General features: G+C 36.8%; 1 protein-coding gene across 2 annotated transcripts in view; it reads left to right on the plus strand.

Moving 5' to 3' along the window:
- Positions 1 to 17,505, plus strand: part of COL4A2 (collagen type IV alpha 2 chain) — a 286,312-nt gene that overhangs the window by 148,740 nt on the left and 120,067 nt on the right. For both annotated transcript variants that reach the window (XM_007501294.3, XM_007501293.3), the window contains exons 5-6: positions 17,017 to 17,151; positions 17,235 to 17,279. In XM_007501294.3, the coding sequence (XP_007501356.2) occupies positions 17,017 to 17,151; positions 17,235 to 17,279 (180 nt within the window). The remainder of the gene's footprint in view (positions 1 to 17,016; positions 17,152 to 17,234; positions 17,280 to 17,505) is intronic.

The raw sequence follows: 17,505 nt of genomic DNA on the forward strand, positions 1-17,505 counted from the left end.
GAAAAGGAAGGAGAATATGACAGAACAGGGGTGATGGCCTGAAAAAAGAGATTTCAAGTCACGAGAAAGATGAAGAGGTCTGGAACAAATAAAGCGAGAAAACAAATAAGGAGAAATGAAAATTATTGAATATTTTTAAGGCAAAGAAAACCCAGTTGCTGAACCTGTGTTATTTGTGGTTGATGGCAATATCAAGGGTATGATCATCTCTGTGTATAATTGAATTAGAGTAAAGGAAAAGCATAGATATTTGGTTGGTCCTAAATAATCCTTTTTTTTTTTTTAATTTGGTCAATTTCAAACATTATTCCTTGGTTACAAGGATCATTTTCTATTCCTCCCTTCCCTCCCCCGACCCCTCCCATAGCCGTAGCACAGTTTCACTGGGTATCGAATGTGTCCTTGATCAAAAGCTATTTTCATGTTGTTGATGTTTGCACTAGGATGTTCCTTTATGGTCTATATCCCCAATCATATCCCCTTGACCCATGTATTCAAGCAGTTGTTTTTCTTCAGTGTTTTTACTCCCACAGTTTTTTCTCTGGATGTGGATAGTGTTTTTTCTCCTGTAACCCTCTGAGTTGTTCAGGATGGATGCATTACCACCAATGGAGGAGAATAATCCATATTCTTAAAATATATATTTTCTAGCAGGTGTGTTATTATTTCCCTCATTTCATGCCTTTTGTCAGGGCTACTAAAAAGTTACAGAGTTTGAGTTTTACCTTCTCTGCCTGCCCTCCTTCACTCTCTAGTAAAGGGATTAATGAGCCATGAAATAAATAACTGGAATGTGGGCAGCAGGAGATGGAGATAACTAGTTTCTCCAGTGTTGTAGATTACTTGCATATAGATTCCACAGATATTTGTATGTAAATATTTTTTGCACCTTGTCTCAACTTGATGGCCTCTTCATTAAAAGCATTGATTCACTCCCCTCTCTTTCTATAAATCTACCTACTGGTTTCTAGAATACCAGTTAACTGACAGACAGGCAAATATTGGCCTAAAGCAACAATCCTTTTCGAGTTGCCTTGGCAAAGGGCCTTCACAAAACCTTTGATCATGTTTGTATTGTATTCAATCAGGAGAGAAGTTTGGGGCTGGAGTTTTTCCTATCTTATACACTGTAGTCCATTGTTACAACTTTTTTCATATTTGTCAACTCCAGCTTAATATTAAACAATATTTCCTGACTCAGAGAAGGCTGTTCCCCAGAGCTTCCATCTCTCAGGACCTCAAATTTTGATTCTTTCAAAAAAAATTTTCCCTTGTATATAGGTCAGAGAGAAAGAGTTAGGAAATGAGTTTACTGCCTGAAGGAGAGGAATCTGATACGATCAGTACCCACAATTTGATCTTTGTTTCCTTTAAGAAAAATTTTCATTTATGTAGCACTTTGCATACAGAGCATCTTTTGATTCATTCAATATCCCTGTGAGCTAGGTAGCAGCAAGTATTATTCTCTTCATTTTACAGATAAGAAAAAATAAGTCATTTCATCCTTTTTTTGTGAGATTTACTTTTTTAAAAAAATCCTTACCTTCTGTCTTAGAATCAATACTGAGCATTGGTTCCAAGGTAGAAGAGTGGTAAGGGCTAGCCAATGGGGTTTAATAAGTGACTTTCCCAGGGTCACATATCTAGGAAGTGTCTGAGGCCATATTTGAACCCAGGACCCTCCTATCACTGAGCCTGGCTCTCTATCCACTGAACCACTCAGCTCCCTGTCTTCCTAGTAGTCTTAACTAAAGTCACCTTCTGGAAGAAGCCTTTCTCGATACCCCTTAATGCTAATGCCTTCATTCAATTGATTATCTACAATTTAGTGTATGTGTGTATGAATGTATTTGTGTGTGTGTGTGTGTGTGTGTGTGTGTGTGTGTGTGTGTGTGTGGCTTGTTTGTTCACAGTTATTGGCTTATTGTCTCTTCCCTTACACCTTCGGTTCCTTAAAAGCAGTACTGTTTTCCCTTTCTTTGTATCCCCAGATCTTAATGTAGCACCTGGTGAACAGCAGAAGTTTAATAAATGCTTAATGATTAACCAAATTCATGTTATCCATTTCAGACCCTTCACAATTTAACTCCAGTTTACTTTTCCAGCTATCTCATAGTCAACTCTTCTGTACTCACTCTGTATGAAGAGTATGTAACCAAACCATAGTAGTGGGAAACCTCCATTCCCCTCCTTTCCTCTCCCATCTCCATTGTGCAGATGGAAAATTGGCCACACCTGAGCTACGTTCCCAGCATCCTTTTCTGATACATCCTCATTTTACATAAGGATGCTTGGCTTGGGAGATAAATTTGCCTGAGACCCACACTGCGGAACTCTTTATTCAGAGCTTGTGCTTTGGGTGAGGTGCTGCAGGTGTGAGTCTCTGGCTCTCTGACTGAAAGAACCTTTTTTTCTTTTCCCTCTCTTTTGATTCATTAATTTAAAATCCTATATATTTTTAAATACTAGGAGTATTTATTCATTTTTACTCCTGCACCATGCATTTGTTTACCAGGTTCCATGGCTAGAAAGCATTGCTTCCTCCTTTACATTTGTGTCCTCCTTCTCAGTGTTTACCTCAAGAGCTGCCTCCTTTTCCATGAATCTCTGGCTTGCCTCTCTGGAAGAAAAGGAATTTCTTTCTCCTCTTCTCTTTAATAGCACTTTATCTAGATGCTGCTTTTGCTCATATTACATTCTGCCTTTTGTTATAATTAGCCTAAACATGTATTAAATTGAATAATTGCTGGAGCTTGGACATGAAGTATATCTTCTGAATCCAAGTCTTCTGCTTTTTCTGTTTTTCAGCTGAGTCCCTTTTTGCAATCATCATAGACAGAAGAAACAACAATGGTCTTAAAGAATATTGAACTTAGGGGTAACTAGGTAGCACAGGAGATAGAGTATCAAGCCTGGATTCGGGAAGACCTGGGTTCAAATCTGTCTTCAGACATTTCCTAGCTATGTGACCCTGGGCAAGTCACTTAATTAACCCCAATTGCCTAGCCCTTGCTACTCTTCTATCTTAGAAATGATACTAAGATGCAAATATTAATAATATGGAAATAGGTCTTGATCAATGACACAGGTAAAACCCAGTGGATTTGCTCATTAGCTATTGGAGGGGGCTGGGAGGAGGGGAGGGAAAGAACATGAATCATAACCATGGAAAAATATTCTTAATTAAACTTAATTTTTAACAAAAAAATAAATGATACTAAGACAGAAAATGAAGGTTTGAAAAAAGAAAAGAAAGCAAAGACTCCTGGATTTGGAACCAAAGAAACTGGATTCATATTCTGCCTTTGTCACCTGCTTTCACTCTTACCTTGAGCAAGTCTCTTAACCTCAGTGGGCTCCAGTTTCTCTATCTATAAAATAATAATGACCAAGATTTATAAGGTTTAGAAGTTTCCAAAGCATTTTGCATGTGTTATCTCATTTTGTCCTCACAATAACCTTGTGAGTTAGGTGCTAGGATTATTTCTATTTTACAAAAAGGGAAAATGAGTCAGAAAGAAGTTAGATAACTTGGCCAAGGTCTGAACTCACATTTTTCTGACTTCAAGCTCAGGACACTATTCAGACACTATTCACTATGCCACATTGAGGCCTCTTTTAAACTGGACTAGAGAGCTTCTAAGGTCCTTTCAAACATCCTTAAATCTGCCACACTATGATGTATTAATGTTATACAATATAATAACTTTATAGCTCTAACAAATTTTATTTAACTGTCACATTCACTATTCCAGATAATTGACATCTTCTGGAATCCTTGTCCTGTCAATCAACAATTAGACTTTACTCACAGAGAATAGAGACAAAACCTCGGTCTAGATCAATTCCAGAGAGGTTAGCATTTCATGTAGGGGTCTGCTGGACCATATTGAAAGAACCATTGTAAAATTTTCAGTGTCAGCCTGATGTTTCAGAAATCAGCAAATGCTACCAATTAGGGCTTGGTGTATTGTCTTATTGTCTAGACTTAAAATACTGATGGTGGAAAGATTAATAATTCAGGTTAAACTTAAAAGTGTCTGGAGAACCAGTTGTTAAACATTTGCCAACACACGCCCGGTCCTGTGCCAAGTGAAGAATCTCTCATCCACCTTTTGAAAGTGGATCACAACCCCCTAAGCTTTCTTAATAACTTGAAGATGGCTGCCATGTTAAAGACTGTTCTGGATCTGGCCAACAGCGTGTCTAGGTCTGGAATCATGTCCACAGTGTGAAAAAAGAACAAATGACTGCCATCTAGTGCTTATGAGTTGAAATAATTCTCCTGACCAAAGCGTCCAAGATGTAATGTAGTAAGCCTTTGAGATGTAAGGTCTGATGACAGGGATAACAATGGATACTGACCCTGTAATTTCATTGGTATAGGAACTACCAGAGGAGTTAAATGACTTAATAATGCTTGTCAGCACCTTCTCCATAACTTGGTTTGAGAGAATTGCCAATAGCCCTGACACATATAGTGACAGCCAGGCTCTGTCAGAGACAGTTTGAGGCCACATAGTCCTAGCTCTTAGGCCAGATTTTTATCTGCTACATCAGATGAAAGAGAAACAAGATCTTCAAGCTGAAAGTCAGTAAAGTCAATAAAAGCTGCTTTTCCTTTCATGGATTTTCACAGCCGGGTATTAATAAATATATCCAGTCTTCAAATAGCTTTTAAACCTACAGCTTCCCAACAGAGTCTTTAATAAATTGGCAGAGGATGTTAAGTTTATCAGTGACAGTTATTGTCTGAAAAACAACTTTATTCAAATCTCTCTGAATCCTGTCATTCCCTGCTTCTTGAACAGTTTCTGAAACACTCTAGAGAGCTTTCAAATTCTAACCACATATCTAAGCTTTCCATTTATAGTATTCCATATCTTGGTCATTTTTTTAATTTTTAAAATTTTATTTACTTGTTTGTTACATTAAAATTTCAAGGTATCTCCCACCCTCCTTGCCCCATTCTGCACTATATTATGAATCATTTGAACAAAAAAAATTTATATATATCTATATATCTATATATATCTTGCTTGGTTTTTTTATTAGTTCTTTCTCTAGAGATAGACGTATACAAGCCTTTCTTCAAACAACATTTCTTTTGCTATATATAATATTCTCTTGGTTCTGCTTGTTTCATTCTTCATAATTTCATGCAGGTCATTCCATATTTTTCCAAAATTAACCTTCTGTTCATTTCTTATAGCACAGTTGCATTCCATCACAATTATATGCCTCAACGTATTCAACCATTCCTCAAATGATGGACATCATTTCAATTTCCAGTTCTTTGCCATCACAGAAAGAACTGGATAGTGGTGGTGAATCTTTTTCAGACTACACGGCATGCCCCCTCTTATCCCACACAGGGGAGGGAGAAAGCACTCCCATTGGGCTGCTGGGTGAAGTGAACAAATGTCCTCCATGTAGGTGAAGAGAGGAAGGGGAGTAGCCCGAGCACTCTGCTCCCCTCCAGCTCTGATGCCTATGAGCCACCCACCTTACCCCCTGTGTACTCCCATTGGGCTGCTGCGCAGAGGGGCAGGTGATGTGAAAATATGTTGTCAGGTATGGTGGGGAAGGGGAAGGGGGCATCTCCACTAGAGTTCCTCTGCCTTTATAGTAACAAACACTGGGGGAGGGGTGGTGTAGAGGATAGTGCACATGCCCATAGACTGCTTACCGTCTTTGGCACACGTGCCATAGGTTCACCATCACTCTTCTCCTTTTTTCCTAAATTTCTAAAGTATCATACACACAACAAATATCCAGGTCATCTTTTTAATAACCCCATTTTGCTGAAACCCAAGTGTATTCTTGAACACTGGGACCCATTTCCAAATCCTAGGATTAGCTGATAAAACCAAGAGTGAGAAACAGTACCATTTTCCTCACCCCTGTGCTCTAGAGAAGTGTTGAGAAACTGAGTTTTGCAGGCTACTTGAGAATTGGTATATTTATATGTTATATATTATTTATATATGTCTTTCTGACTAAACTAATGTCAACAAATGGAAAGCATAATTGCAAAGATGAATATCTGTGTGTGTTTAAAGAAAGGGAAAGGACATTACTTTGGAGTTTGGGTTATTGGCTGGAGTATGCATAACCTATTAGCTAGGTGAGTATCTTGAGAAAATTGTAACATAATGAAATGGAAAGTACACTAATTTTGACATCAGAGGAATTAGGTTCAAATCCTCCATCTGACAGCTATATTGTTAGCTACAACATATATGCACACACACACACAGAGCAGCTATACATTAGCTACTATGTCATGATTTAATACAAAATATAAATGTATTATTAATGACCGTGTATATATGCAAAAATGCTTTAATATAATTATACACATAGACTAGCTAACACACAGAGCAGCTAAAATGTTGGCAAATGTCTATATAGCAAACATTCTTTAATGTATAAGATAAATATATAGTTAGCTACTATGTGTATATGCAAAGAATGCTTTAATATAATTATATACATAAAGAGAAGTAAATACACACAAAGAGCAGCTGTATTGTCGGTTACTGTTTATATAACATACTTTAATGCAAATTATATTATTAGCTACTACATGTATATACCAAGAATGCTTTAATAGAATTATATAAATACACAGAATAGCTAATACACACACATTGGCCAACAACACAGCTGAGAGACTTCTTTATCTATATACACACATACACATACACACACGTACAGTTTTGGCTGGGCAAATACAATGACCCAAAGTGTTTTTGTGAGTAGCTCTAAAAATGAAGAAAGCCTATAGTAGAACTTCTTGGTTCATGTTCATTGAGCTTTTTCACTATTGACTAGACTATGTATCCACCTAGTTTTTTGTTTTAGCTTTCCAGTCCCAATAAATGACATCCTTGGCTTAGATGCCTTTCCTTTCTGGAGTGATCTTAGACATAGGAAAGCATAAAATATGCTCAAGAGATTTGTTATGTCTTTTGAAGTACATTCAGGACACATCTAACTGACTGAATAATGACTTATCATTGAGCTAGCCATCTGAAGTTGGTCTCTGCATCATGTACACATATTATTTTTTATCCTCCTAACACCCCCACCAAAAAAACTTCAAGAATTCTGCAGTTAGGAATTCCCCTAGGTTACTAGAAATTTAAACATGGAGCCCTAAGCTATAAATACATCCAGAACTTAATTGTATCTGAGACAAGACAAAACAGTGCTCTGCTAGTTAAGAACAATATTAGTTCCATTCAGAGCAACAATTATAGTTCCATACTCACATTTAAAATAAACATTTTTTATCCTTAAGAAAAAAATGATGATAGACTTAGAACTGAAAGAGGCATCACGACTCATCTAGTCTATCCATCTTATGTTACAGATGGGAAACCAAGACTTAGGGAGGCAAAGTGACTTTCCCAATGTCATAAATATTAAATAGCAGAGGAAAGAATTAAATTCAACACTGTTGACTCCAATATTTTCCATTGCATATTGCTGCAGTTCTCTCCTTGAGATGCTCACTTGGCTAATGACCCAACAACTATGATCAACAGTAATGTCACTTGTACCAAAACAGATGAAAAAGGCATATTGCCCGGATTATGGAATGAATGCAGTTGGATAGGCAGTCCACCAGATTAGTCCATCAATATGTATATAGCAGATAAGCATCATAAAGGAATATTGAACTATACTGGGAATGGAGAAGGAGATTTGAGTGGATTCATTTAATTAACACTAAATACCTACTATCTGTAATTCATCATAGGGGCTATATTTGAGAAGTGCAGTATTTTCAATAATCCCAAACTGCTTTGGCTTCAAAAGTCCATGCCCTTAACACTGGTATTGTCAAGACATCACCCATCCTGACCCCAACATCCTCTTTTAAAATGAAGGACTAACAACATTCTCCAAGCATTTTCAAGCACCTTTTATGTGATAAAGACTGTGCTCAGTGCTGGGGTTACAAAACAAAAATAAAATGGATGTCCCTACATTTACTTTCTAATGGTGAAAGAAGTTTACAAAGATAAATAATTAGAAAGTCTTCTTAGGAGAAAGTACTAACAACTAGGAGAATTATGAAAAGTTTCATATAATAACTAACACCTAAATTTAAGTCTAAGGATCAAGAGGAATCTAGGAGGAAGAGGTCAGAGTAGAGTGCATTCCAGTCATGGAGACCAATAACCCTGTGAGACAGATGCTATCATTATCTTCATTTTCAGATGATGAAACTGTAATTCAGAGGAAATGGGTAGTTTGTCTAGAGTTTCCCAGCTAGAATGGGCAGCTAGTGAGCATCTGAGGTGAGATTCAAACCAGATTTTAGTGGCTCCATGTTCCATGCACCGTTAAAATACCACATTGTCAGGTGATCAGTTTGGTGATGGATCTATGTATACTTAGATTGACTCTCAGCTAGAGGATGTATATTATAGTCCATTACTAAGACCAGACAAAAATTCCTTCCATCTTGATAGGACCTGAAAGAGCGTGCAATCCACCGACATCACCTTCAAGAATTCAGGGTCATTCTATGCTATGATAAGGCTTTTGGACAGGATTTTACTGACAGAAAATAGGAAAATATTCTTTTTTTTACATAACTGTCCTGAGTCATACATTGGTTCTTGAGAAATAGTATTAGTGGGAATGAAAAAGAATGAGAGAACCAAGAAAATAGTTAAAATAATGAACAGAAAAAGGAAGGATATCCTTAGGAAATTAGCAAAGAGAAATGGAGCAATGGAAAATTTTGGAAGACTAAATTCCTACTACTTGGGTTCCCAGAAAGTGGAGCATCAGTGCCAAAGTAGTATCGTCCCTGAACACTACACTATTCACCCATTCCCACTATCTCTACCCTAACTTTGGACATATATATTTTTGGATCACCATTTCCTTGAACTCGACAGGGCAAAACTAATTTAATGCCAACCTGAAAAAGTGATTGCTTTTATATGACTGGTGTTTAGCCTAAATGAATTATAGATATAATTCTTGGTTCTATTCCTAGTGTACACTACAGACTCTGGAATAATCCCAGTCAGTAACTGATTGGTATTCTTCAACAGAGAAATCAAAGACTGAATCGCTCTACAGATGAGAATTTCTTCTGTAGCCACAAGGTGGTTAGTCAAGAACAATGATTGAATTTATTAAGTGTCTACAGGTTACAGAGCTGCCTATTTTGTATTGAGAATAATAAAAAATGGGTTATATAGCCCCTGAACTTCACAAGAACACCCACGTACACTTAAAAGCATTTAAGAACATTTGTGAAGTGTCATGCTGCCTTGGACCAAACTAATACTCTACAATTGTATATATAAATATATATGGATAGCATTCTTTAAATAGTCCTATAGTTTTTCATCTTTAGTTTAATTTACTCACTGTCTTACTATGTTCTCAGTTCTGCATAAGCATTACTCCAGTCATATATAATATATATTATATAACTTCGCTATTATAAGCATATGTGATCCTTTGAAAAATGTTAATCCATCTACCAAAGCATATTGTTGTCCCTCCACATTTCATGAGTTTTATCCTGTCTCAAAAAAAAAGAGTTTTACCCTGTCAAAAAAATCTTTTTGTAATTCTCCTCTCCATACTAAGGTAGGCTGGTGGTTCTCAAACAACAGATGCGAAATCATGAGTCGTTTTTTATTTCATGATGGCACTGATGCCTTATTAATATTATTGCATCCAGTAAAATTCAACAACTCTACCCCATCAGAAAGTCACCTGCTGTTTCCAAAAGCTACTCCATCAGAGCATAAGCTCTGTAATTCCTACCAATTTAGAAAGGCTTCTGCTTTGGGTCTTGTGATAGATCTGTTGAGGACAAGCCTAGATAGAAATAGAGAAGCTCAGTCTCAGAAATTATATTTATGCGATTTGATTCAGCAAGCATATATTAAATGTCTACTATGTGAAGTAAGCAGGCTAAACACTGTAGATAAAAAACCACTGCAATAGGCTGAACCTCAAGGAGCCTACAAGCCTCTTGGGAAAGATCTTTTTTTTTTTTTTGGCTACACCTTATCTATTAAGGTATGAAAGGATTGCAGTCTATATCTATGAAGGGAGTATCCTATGATATCATGAATTATTGAGATATTCAAGTGTTATATTACTGCAAGTTGCCACAAGTCCCATTTAAGGCATAACATAACATATTCATTGAGAGTTGAATTGAAAATTATCTTCCTGCTCATAATACTACCAAATTCCACTTTATTCCAATCTCTTCCACAACCTGTCATTGAGCTCTGAATAACTCCAGCTGCATGATGCCTGGGATTCACAATTCTAAATTTTGTTATCCCCAAGGTGTTCATCTACTTTATAACCAATCCTTAATTTCTTTTTTGAGAAAAAGAAATTCCAGTACAGCTATGAATTAGCTTTACTTTCTCTGAACAATTTTGTTGTTGTTCAGTTGTAACCCCATTTGAGGTGTTCTTGGCAAAGATACTGGAGTAGTATGTCATTTCCTCTCCAACTCATTTTTCAGAGAAGGAAACTGAGGCAAATAGGATTAAGTGACTTGCTCAAGGTCATAAAGCTTTAATTCAAGAAGATGAGTCTTCTTGACTCTAGGCCTAGCGCTCTATCCATTGCAACACCAAGCTGTCCTCTGAACAATTCAAACAACTCAAATGTATTTCTTTCTAAAAGCATAAAGGCATCGGAGGACTTTCCCCAGACATCAAAAGTATTCCAGACAAAGTTATATCGACACTGAAAAAGCTAGATCTCATTTTGGACTAAAAAATCCAATAGCAAAACTGCCCAAGTGATACCTATTCCTAAAACAACACAACAATAGAAGGTAGGACATGGTATAAATCCATTATTCTCTTCAAGATAGAGAAAGACATTCCATTCTCCTTTCTTTAATTGTATCATTCTAACAGTTAAGAGTATATATTCCTATCACTAATTTATGTGAATTCAGCTATGTATCAATATAGCCTACCCTCTAATTTCTATATGATGTATAATGCTTCATCACCATAAGTCAAATGAACAATTCTCCAAAAGCTGTTTTGAGATTCAAGGATTGACTTAGCAGACTCAAACATGCAAAACTAAGCCAAAACAAAGCTGTATTATAGAATTTGAAAGTTTAAGTGTTTGGCAGCCTCCAAGAGGTTTTGTTATTATTGATTATTGTTGATTTTAATGAAGCATATTTCCTCTTCTGCATTCCACCCCATCATATCCTGGTAAAATGTAAGGGCCTTAAGGGAAAGTAGTCTCATTTGTAATAGAATCTAAGAGATGGAAGGAAGCTCAGAGACATTTAATCCAACCTCAATAATTCTTTCTCCAGTACCCCTAATAAATAGGTATCTAGTTTCTCCTTAAAGAGTTCCAGTGGGGGACAATCCACTACTTCCCAAGGTATCTCATTTCTCTTTTGGAAAACTCTTCATTATTGAGAAGTTTTACCTTACTTTAACCTTAGATCTGCCTTCTTGAAACTTCCAGACGTTACTAGTTCTAGACTGAAGGGTCAGGTAGAAACAAGTCTCATCCCTCTTCTACATAATGGCATTTTATTTATCTGAAGACAACTCTCATAGCCTCTGCAAACCTCTTTTCCAAGATAAACATCTCCAGTCTCCAACCAGTTTCATCAAGGTATAGCATAAAGTCCTCTCGTTATCTCTGTCATCCTTCTCTTGAACATGTCCTCACTTCTCTGTCTTTGCTAAAAATGTAGTGGCCAGAACTGAACCTAGTACTTCAGATATAATCTGACAATGGCAGAATATCAACAAACTCTTTACTCCCTTATTCCAAACATTGTCTTTCAATTCAACCTAGACTAAACCACCTAGATGCCCTTATCAGGCAATTTTTAAAAGATATTTTTAACAATCTTAAAATAGTTTGCCCTGAATACACATAACATCCAACTCTAAAATAAAGATGTGACACATTTAGTCTATCTTTGCATCAAAAGAGATATACATAAAGCACTTTACAAACTTTAAAGAACTACATAAATGCTAGTTATTATAATTATTTTCTTAGGCACAATGTGTGAGCAAAGATCTTCAAGTTCTAAAACTTGGGCACCAAACTATTATATTACTAATTGTGTGACTACCTTCAATGATCTCTGATTTCAGTGTGATTTGAAAATTCCTTTCCAACGCCAAATATATTTGTTCAAAATAAACTCCTGGTCATCCTCTGCAGTCTAAGAACTAGAAAGTGTCCAAATTTTAGATGAGCGAACAGTTATGATATCCAGCCCTTGGGTGGTTCAGAGATGAAGAACATTCTTCTCTGAAGAGATGTTTTTATGTAGTTCTTTCCATTTCTTGTGCTGACATACTTTGCAGCTGATGGCAAACAGCAGCCAAAATCAGACAAGGAAGGAAATACTGTGGTTTGGAAATCACTTAAGAATCACAAAGAAAAGCAAAAGTTAAGAAGAGGAAAATGGAGATCTAGACTACAGGAAGAAATGAGAAACAATGGAGTAGGAACTCCTAGGAGAAGATAGGAACTGTCTAGTGGTTGTCCCTCTGCCCAAAAAAGGAAAGACAGGAAGAGTGAACAAAGGAAGGAGAAGGGATTTCCTGCTATTCAAATTCTAGGCAACAGAGCCTTGAAAATTTCATCTTTATTCTACTGGGAAAGTATTGTATAACAAATTAAAAATTCAATGTGCTTATTCAGAAGCCTTATTTTCTTCTCTACAATTTAACTCAGTAAACATTTAATTCATGTTATGTACAAGGCACGTAGCACTGTTGCCAGGGAAATAAAGATAAAGACATGGGTCTTATGTTCAAAAAGTTCTTCATCTGTAAAATTGTGGGGCTAGATTCAATGACCTCCAAAGTTCTTTCCAGTTCTGGAGCTCATGACACTGATACTATGAAGACACATATGCAAATAACTATGATACTGAACTACATGTGACTGCAAACGAGAGATCCAGAAATGATGCTATGAGAACTGAGAAGAGAGCTCTTTCACCTAGGGAGGCCAAGCATAAGGCTTGTCGGGAGAGGTCAGGGAATCTTGAGTTGAGCCTTGAAGGAAGGGAGAAATTTTTACATTCAGAAGATGGCATCATGAAAGGCTCAAACATGGAAACAGCCAATATGAGAGCAGATATTTGGAGAACTATAGTTTGGGTAGTGTGTAAGAAGGAAGAGGAGAATAATATAAAATAATGCTGGGAAAGCACATTAGATCTAGACCTGTGGCAGGCCCAGATGCTATGACAAAAATATTATATTCTGCTTTTGTTATTTAGTGGGGAGCACCTCAGAATTCCCAAGGAGTTGCGATCAATCGTACATCAAAAAGACCTTGGCAGCACAGTGAAAAAATGGGTTGAAATAGGGATCAATAGAGGGCAAAAAGATCACTTAGGAAGTTCTTGGAATAAACTAGAAATAAGGTATTAAGTGCCTAGCCTGGAAGTGAGAGAAGAAAAGAGGAGGATTTAGCCTTCCTTCAAAAATTGGCTCCTCTTTTCCCTTTCTTGCCCTGACAAAGCTTTATGGTTAATAAAATGTAGGCAGGAATCACCACTTATTTGCTTATCAGGCAAGCTATGAGCTAAGTTTTTCTTGAACCCTCTGAAGTTAATTCTCCTATTTTAAGCCTCAGGTTGTAGAATTGTTTTATTACTAATTACAGGTGGGATTTCTCTTAAGCACAAAGTGTGAGCAAAGGTCATCAAGGTCTAAAACTTGCGCACCAATCTATTATATTACTAATCATGTGACCTCTTCCTCAGGAGACAGATCTTAAATCCTCAGAACCTTAGTCAAAGTGTCTTAAGGGTTTTAAAAGCATTTCTATCTGTAGCCCTGGTATTTAAACAATGTGAACTCAAGTCAGAGCATATACCTTTGGGTCCGTTTTGCCCTAAATTGACCCATTCTCTCCCACACACATTCCAGCAATCTTTACAGTATGTAAAAACCCACCATGATGTTTATTCATCCCTAAGATTAAAGTTGAAGCTTTCTAGTAGAAATCATTTTAGTTTAAGAGGAAAAAGTAAATTTAATAAGAAAAGAAAAAAATGATCTATTGTCCTTTTTTTCTTTCCCTAACTCAGCTTTTCCCTAAGAGAAAGTTGAATGAAGGAATATCTACAATTCCCTGCAGCTCTTAAAGCCTATGAAATCTGTGTAAGCCAGTTGCTTTATGGAAAAAAAATCGAGAAAAAATTTTCTAAGGATCAATTTTCCTCTGAGTGTATTTCTTTGAGAGAAATATTTTATCTGGGGAATGATTTATCATCATACATTGCCAATTACCATATTGAAATGGGGATCTTAATAGCATCACTGTATATATTGCATTGAAAGAGATGATGTGGGGTCTCAAGTGAGTTTCAAGTTTTCCATTATTATCACAATAGTAATAGTATTAATAACATTAGCTAGCATTTACTGCTTTAAGGTTTGCAAATTGTTTCACAAATCAGTGATTTGATTCTCACAACAACCCAAGGAGGTGGGTAGGTACACAAATAAGGATATTAAGGCAGGCAGAGGTCAAATGAGCTGCCTAGGGTTATACAACTGGTTAGTGTCTGGGGACCAGATTCAAACTCAGATATTCCTGACTCCAGGTCCAGTGCTCTATCCCTTATTGTAGAATGATATTTTCATGTGTCACAGGAATTTCTAGACAAAAAGCTGGGTACTTCCTCAATCCATGCAAATAAAATAGTCTGCCAGTCTTTGTCCTAACTTTATTTTTAAAACAACCTAATACAAAAGGAAAGGGAGAGGTGGAAGTAACTTTTCCAATCCACCTTTGGACTAAGGATGGAAGTCGTCTGGCAGTGGGATGATTAACACTAAGGAAAATCCCTTCTCTTAACCTGATCATTCCAGATGGACTTTATTGGCAAACTGGGATATTGTCCTAAAGAGCAGGATATCCTATGGAAAGTCTAGATGCCTAACATTTAAAATCATCATATCCTTTGGCATTGAAATGCAATTATTCTGATTAAACTAAAACATCTTTTACATTGAGAGTACAGGGAAACAACGTAAATTGTGATTCTCAGGAGTGTAGCACATGGCCCAGTTCTTAACCCTTTTTTTAAAACCTTTTACCTTCTGTCTTAGAATCTATACTATGTATCAGTTCCAAGGCAAAAGAGTGGCAAGGAAGTGTCTGTGGTTATATTTGAATATTGGACCCCCCTCCTCATCTTTGTATCTGGCTCTCAATCCAATGAGCCACCTAGCTGCCCCACTCCTGACTCTTCTAAAACAGATATGGGGGGGGGGGGAAGCTAAGTGGTTTAGTGGATTAAAAGCCAGATAGAGAGATGAGAGGTCCTAGATTAAATTCTGGTCTCAGACACTTCCTATTTGGGTGACCCTGGGCAAGTCACTTAACCCCCATTGCCTTGCTCTTAAAGATCTTCTGCCTTGGAACCAACACACAGTATTGATTCTAAGATGGAAGGTATGGGTTTAAAAAAATAAGATAAAATAAAGCAAATGCTATCTGGAGCTTTATGAGAACACTTCTATCCAGTCAGAAGCTCAGAATGAACTATGCTAAAGTGATTCTCTCTGCCAAAATAGGAAAGTCCAAAACAATATAGTCCAAATGAAAAGACCTAAAAAGAAAACCTTGTTCTTCGGAGATTGACCAGCAATGAAAGGAAAATGACTAAATGATGTGATTAATCATTTATCACAAATCAAAAATCATCCAGCAGAGGATATAAGGATACTGGAAAGAATCATAGTTTTTCATATCTAGAATAGAAATGTAATATTTGCATTAGTGAAGGATTTGTTCCCATTACAGAACAGCTACAGAAGGATTCTTACATTGATATAAATGTCATTAAAAAGAGGAATAATGGCAGAAATAATGGGAAAACTATTTCCTTTAAAGCATTTTAAGTAACATTATTGTTTACTCATAATTGTTTGCATGTTGTCTCCCCATGAGACTGAGCTTCAAGAGAAGGATAGTCATCCTTTTGCCTTCCTTTTTATCCTGACTGCTTAGCACAGTACTTGGCAAGCAATTAATAAATGTTTATTGACTGACTGACTCACAAATTACTGGCTTGTACAATCTTAATGACTTTTTAAGCTTTTGAAACTCGAAACAGCGCTAGGACTTTGGGGACAAAAGTACAAAAGTGGGTTTATTTTGGAAGGGGAAAAAAGATGATTTTATAGTGACTTGATAGTTTCTAAAATGCTTTTCCTTATAATATACTGTTATATTTGGGCCTTGAGATGTCCATGGGGATGTTTAGAATGGATATTATTATCCTCAATTTACTGATGAAGTGATATTTCAAACATGTTAGGTGATTTGCCATGGCCATAGAATCTTGGTGCTCCTTCCATGACGGCACATTGCCTTGTATCTTAACACAGTGTTATTTTTAGGATTTTAGGCTAATTCTTTACTTCATTATGAAATACTACTCTGAATGGTATGCGAGAAAGTACATGTTGAGGGGCAGCTAAGTGGCTCAGTGGATAGAGATCCAGGCCTAGAGGCAAGAAACCCTGGATTCAGATCTGACCTCAGACACTTACTAGATGTGTGATCCTGGGCAAGTTACTTAAACACCTTTGCCTAGCCCTTACATCTCTTCTGCTTTTGAACCAATGCACAGTATTGACTCTAAGATGGAAGGAGAAAGAGAGTTGGGGGGGGGGTGAGAAGTGGGAAGGGAGAAAGGAAGAGAGGAAGAAACAAAGAAAGAAAAAATGAGCATGGTAAAGGGAAGCTAGGTAGCTCAATGGATAGAGAGCCAGACCTGAAAATAAGCCCTGGGTCTAAACCTGGCCTCATCTAGCTGGACCACCCAAGGCAAGTCGTAACTCCAATTGCCTAGCCCTTATCACTCTTCTACTTTGGAATCAACACTCAATATAGAGTCTGAGACAGAAGATAAGAGGTTACAAAAGTAGAAAGTGATCAATTACATAAATAATCCTGATTTTTGTGGGGTTTTTCCAGGGTCAACCAGGATCAGTTGGGCCACAAGGGTATAATGGACCACCAGGGCTACAAGGTATTCCTGGACTACAAGGACGCAAAGGTGATAAAGGAGAACGGGGAGCCCCAGGAATAACAGGGCCCAAAGGAGATGTGGTATGTTCGTTACTGTTATTTCATCTGGCATTATAAAACATGATCAAAGCTTCCATCTCAAGTCTGATTTCTTTCTTTGTTAGGGACAAAGAGGTGTTTCTGGATTTCCTGGCGCTGATGGAATTCCGGTAAGTAATAGATTCCCAGAAATATTTTAGCATATTCTCTGTGTTCCACATAGGCTAAAACCATCCTTATTCAAGTGCCCATTTCCCTTTTTAAAAAATTTCTACATTAAAATTCCAAGGAAATAAATATAAAACTGACTTGCACTTTTCCTAGTCTCCTAAATAATCCTAAATAAAATAAATAATAAAATACTGAATTATCAAAATTTTAAATTGTTGTATAACT

Source organism: Monodelphis domestica, chromosome 8 (genome assembly GCF_027887165.1).
Source record: "Monodelphis domestica isolate mMonDom1 chromosome 8, mMonDom1.pri, whole genome shotgun sequence".
Classification (NCBI taxonomy): Eukaryota; Metazoa; Chordata; class Mammalia; order Didelphimorphia; family Didelphidae; genus Monodelphis; species Monodelphis domestica.